General features: G+C 37.5%; 1 protein-coding gene across 1 annotated transcript in view; it reads left to right on the forward strand.

Annotated features, from left to right (window-relative positions):
- LOC108746489 overlaps positions 1–5,555 on the forward strand; it is a 344,212-nt gene that overhangs the window by 317,397 nt on the left and 21,260 nt on the right. Inside the window, exon 7 of the mRNA XM_018483301.1 lies at positions 5,305–5,377. Coding sequence (XP_018338803.1) covers positions 5,305–5,377 — 73 coding nt within the window. The remainder of the gene's footprint in view (positions 1–5,304; positions 5,378–5,555) is intronic.

Here is a 5,555-nt window from a genome sequence, read left to right on the forward strand (position 1 = left end):
CTTTTAAAAGTAGAGATTTCAAGCTTTAAAACCCTTTTTTTAAATTTGAATTTCATTCATTATTGACGAAGATATTGTATATACAACTTTGAGCTAAAAAATACGCGATGACTTTTTACTACACCTAATATTATAAACTTTAATTCGCGTTAATTAGATTTTTTCACATCTCTTTTTATCTGGCAAAGTAGTAATTGATCACCGACGAAGCTAAAGTATATTGAAAATACGAAAATTTCAAGCAAACGTACAAGTAAATCCAATTTATAATCTAGAGTAAAATGAAACGTAGGCATTATTTATTATCAACGTGCACTTCCGTTCTGGGGCTCGCGTGAATATTCATCCATTACACGTGAATACTCAATTGCGCTGATTAACGACTTTTGACGGCGAATTAATAATTAGCGACCAGCGGGCGCTCAATTCTCCCCGATTATCTTGACGACTGCGATGATTTTTCGCGACGCCGAACGAAAGTCTCGGCGCGTGTCGCGCAAGCTGGACGAATAAAACAATCCCGGTGTTTATATACACGTCTCTACCCCTTCCGCGGACCCTCACGTGAAATGGCTACAAAATAACACAATTACAACGCGACCATGGGCTCACCCTCCGGGTGACCGGCGTCCTCGTTCTCACCCCTTGTGAACCCGCTTTTTTCCCTCTTCCCTCCGATTCTCGTTGCTCCATTACAGGCACCGTTGTAGGGTAAAAGAAACGAAAAGAGAGGGATCTGCGATGAAGGGAAGAGGAGGATAAGATCTAAGGGGAGACAAAGAGAGAGGAGATAGTGAGAAAGAACGAGAGAAAATAGAAGAAAGGTAGGAACGAAGGCAGGTCTGACCGACTCGTTACAAGTCTATTCAGACATCCGGAAAGAACAGCGCGTGCCGGTATTCATTTTGTTGACCGGAACCATTATCTGCCCCTTCGCTCGTTTTCTCTCTCTCTCTCTCTCTCTCTTTCTCTCTCGCTTCTCTCGCTTTTTCCTTTCAATCCCGAGTTTAGCCACCGACGTAGTCGCTTTAAAACCTTACGGCTAATTTATTAATCCTACGAGGGCAACCGCTCGCCCTCGGTTATCCGGTAAATCTTTTTTTACCCGGCACTAATTAAAAACCAGGAAGCTTCAGCGATCCTTCCTAGAGAAGTAAAAATAACACTGATTTCCTCTATTGCGAATTTAGATACGTGACGCGTTAAATTGATGCCCGTCGCGCTTTCGCGTTTTTCACCACCGTAGGCCCATTTTTACTCGAAAGATACAATCGAGCATTCTTTGACTTTAATCTCTGAGAAACTCTGATTTCGAAACAAAATTAATCCACGAAGCTTCTTTTCAAGAAATTACGCGGGGCATCGAACAATTCCGACGGCATGTGCCGTTCAACTTCGGAACTCGGGGAGCGTCGTGGTCTGCAAATAAAGCATGCCGCTAATGACGTCACGTATCGTAATCCAATTTATGGGGAGGTGGGTGGATGTGCCGCTCGTCTTAAGAAAAAGGCGAACACCTAAGTAGGGATCGACTTTTCTTTTCTCCATCCATCCTTCCCCGTCGGTTCTCGCTCTCCTGAAACGCGAAATGACGACCTGATGAAGTTTCTCGGCGTCACGGCACTCGATTGGCCAGCCCCGACGTAGTTGGCTAAGGGATCAGGCCCGAGCGGAGGATTAGTACACGACAAAGTTTATAAAAGTGCGCTCACTTCCAGGAGAACCCCCGTCAACTAAAGCTGGCCTCCTCTTAAGAGGTTCCTTCCAAGAAGTCCCTTTTCAAATCCTCTAACACGCGTGATATACTTATTTATATTTTGTCGCGATCACAATATATCTGTAATGACGTCTGGCATATAAATGATCTCGCATAAAATAGTTCTTCCGACTTTATAAATCGGTAGAAAAATTTATATCAAAATCTGAAAATCTATATTTATAATCATAAACTGTTATTGATGTTTACTTCTTTTTGCTATTTTATTGCATTGTGTAATTGTTATTATTATTACTACTTTATAGAATTATTATTAGCTTACGGTCTCTGATGTAATATGATTATAAAAAAATGAATAAATGTAAAATGCCTTATGAAAGCTTTGTGAAAATAATGAGTCCAATGATTAGGAACAAATTGTTATTAAATGGATGTCTCTTATGGAAGCTTGAAGCTATAGCATGTGAATGGAACATAGTAGTACCTGATATAACTTTCAGCCACTGAAAGATGATTACACTGTTTAACGATTAGATAGAAACCTTTAGTTACATTTATCGTTCACGATTGAAATAAAGAGAGCCTTGCCGAAAGGTCTCATATTAACCGATTGATACTTCTCGGCTACCTGCAGTGCACTAGAAACCTGTAATTGTTTGGTCACGCGAGGCTGAACGGGAATACGAACGCGATCATACGTGACGAGCACTATACCCACCATTAAGTTAGAACTAGCGCACGACAGATGGTACGTACAATTGGTCGTTTGGGCATCGGTCATACTTTCGTGTCGCAAGAAAGGACTTAAAAAAGTCTCGAAAAAAATTTAGAAATTACCGACGCGAATTATCAGCTCTCTGCAGATCTCTAATGGTAAGGATTGTGTGTCTTTAAATAAACCCTGACGAAAAGCATCGTGTCGTGCATGTCTCTCTGCGACAACTCACTCACAAATGGAGATATTCGCAATTCACGAGCAAAAATTTACCTACTGTTATCGAGAGTGAGATTTTTTTACTCGGTCGAATAATACTGACGAATAGCAAATGATACGGAAAATAATGCATAGATAGGAGGAACGAAATATCACGTGGCGAAACTTTTTCCCCGATCGCTGCAAGTTTCGTTCTGTCGCGCGGGAATGAGGTATCTATCTGTTCTTTGTTTCGCGGACAGTTGTAGGCCGGCCACATACCCCGTGCTAATCCCGAAGGCTTAGTCACGGGACAGAGAAATCCCAGAGGCTATTCACAAATGCGTAACTCGTGCGACGAGATCCAGGCTGACCACACGCGAGGCCATTTCCACCCTTCTGGACCGTCCTTTCAACTTTCACTTGGGGCCTCTCGCCACAGGATTGGGGAAACTCATCCTGAAAAATGCTACTAAATAGCATGTACGCCCGACAAAACCTTACAAAAATTTTTTGGAATCTCTTTCCGAAATGTATCTCTAAAGGTTATTGCAGACAGAGGAATTGAGAGCATAACATTTATTATAAATTGTTATTACGAAACGTGAAAAAATCATATACAAGCAATATTTTTATATTTGGAATATACAATATATTCAAAATGTGTGTTTATCTTCAAACATTTATTTACTTTGTAATTAATAATCGTAAAAAATGAAATACAATTAGATGCTATAAAAATGCAAAAGTTTTTAGAATTTATAGGCACGTTAATCTCGAATTTCTTTATATTATCAAATTATATATCAAATTCTGACGAGGCGATTTGAACATATGAATTAATTATTTTAAAAATTATAATATTACGCAAAATATAATGAAAATGATGTATTACATCAATATTATTTCTGCTTATTGCATATTTATAACATATTTATAAAATAATCACATATAATTTACTTTAATACAAATAATTTTAATCTAGGAGGGAGGGAGGGAGACGAAATTTTTACAAATAAGATTTTAATATGAAATAGACGTGTCTCACCATACTTGCTTGCAGTCTTTCACCTTGGCTGTTCAACGTTCTCTATGAAGGATAACGTGATATATTGGCAAACGGGGAGTAAGCTATATTCTAGTTCGAAGTGTGCAGAATGAAACTACGCGACGATGTCGGACACGTCGGCTGTCAGCCATTCAATAGTTAATTTCCATTCAACTGCTCACGTCGCTAGCAGTTACCGTGCAAGCATACCGAAATACCATATTATTTTTCATATACTTTCCAATGCTCACCCATTTCTTATCGCATATTTTCATGCTTATGATACAATAGTTAATCAATATCTCTTTAGATATACAACTACAATATTAATTATAAATTATTTCATTTATAAAACAATATTATTGTTATTTATTAAATAATATTGTTTCTCTTTATATAATTATTTTTGAAATTTAGAAAAAACAAAAGATGTTTCATAAGTATATTGCTGGTGTACAGTTTCTTATCTAAAACGAAAGACTCTGTAAAGCCTTTACATTACAATAATGTCTCCGCTTAAAATATTAGATATGTACGCCCATTCGGGAAAAGCAGATTGCGTACGTCAATTGGCTGCAAGTGCAAGATTATGAAACCAAATGTAACAACAAAGCATTAATGCGTATTAAGCTGACACCGTATTCCGGTCGACACGTTCCTACCGCGAAACAACACTCATCGACAGTGTAAATATCCAATTTATTCAGAATTAGCTGTCCGCTTGTGTCGGGATCATCGATTGCGATGCAGAAATAACGCGTTGCAGAGACAGCGTAATGCCGAGCTCTCGGTTTATTATCGTATAATATATCGTTAATATCAAAATGCACAATTGGCATACATTTCTTCTATCACATTTTCACTTTCTTAAAATTTGACTTAAAATTCATTACATCTTCATTACATCTCAATTAGCAATTATATGTAGTGCTCAAAATAAACATTCTCTATTTTCTATGTGGATCTATGGAATATGTTGTTTAGAAATTTTATTGCATTTCCTCAAGAAACGTAATGCAAGTAAAAAATATAAAATTGTTTAGAAAAGAAGAAAGAAAATTGTATTTTAAAATTAATTATTTATAGCAATATTAAACATAAGTTGACTAGAATTAATGACAAATTGCTTCTTTTAAGTTTTAAGCATAAAAGTAACGTAATATTAATCTTATTATGGAGTTATATTAGACTCCTAATATTATGATTATTATTTTGATTTATTATTATTTACTGTTTTTAGTGTCTTTCATTTTTTTATTTGAATTCAACTCATACACTTTTCCTGATTGAAAGTCGAAATATTTAGAACGCAGTCCGCACGTAATATGAAATTTCAATCTATATCGCTTTTCTTTGTGGAGAAGTGTTATGATTATAACAAGATAAATGAATTGTGTGACTGATTTATTTTAACGAGACAATATCTGAGTAATACACTTTGCGCACTTACGTACTAAAAATTTAATTAGCTTAACCCTAGATAGGAGTAAGCCTTGTATAGAGCTACCGTACGAGCTTAATCGCTATGCGCGGGTAAAAACTAACGTACATCGTATCTCATGAATATCTGAAATGGCATTTAATAGACTAACATCGGGCTCTGCGTGGCGATTTGATTTGTTGCAGAGGGCAACAAGTGCCCGACCCCAGGCTGCACGGGGCAGGGTCACGTGACCGGACTCTACTCTCACCACCGCAGGTATATATAAGCAATTATCGGTAATTAACCTGCGCTCCGCACTCAGCCACGGCCGATTACACACCTACGCGGTTTTACATGGAGAATCGTGCGAGGTGTTATATAGAAACAGACATCGATAAGCCAATTCGCGATCAGCACAGTGAATTCTATGTGCTATGGAAATAATAAATATGCA

This window comes from Trachymyrmex septentrionalis, unplaced genomic scaffold (assembly GCF_001594115.1).
Source record: "Trachymyrmex septentrionalis isolate Tsep2-gDNA-1 unplaced genomic scaffold, Tsep1.0 scaffold172, whole genome shotgun sequence".
NCBI classification, from domain to species: domain Eukaryota; kingdom Metazoa; phylum Arthropoda; class Insecta; order Hymenoptera; family Formicidae; genus Trachymyrmex; species Trachymyrmex septentrionalis.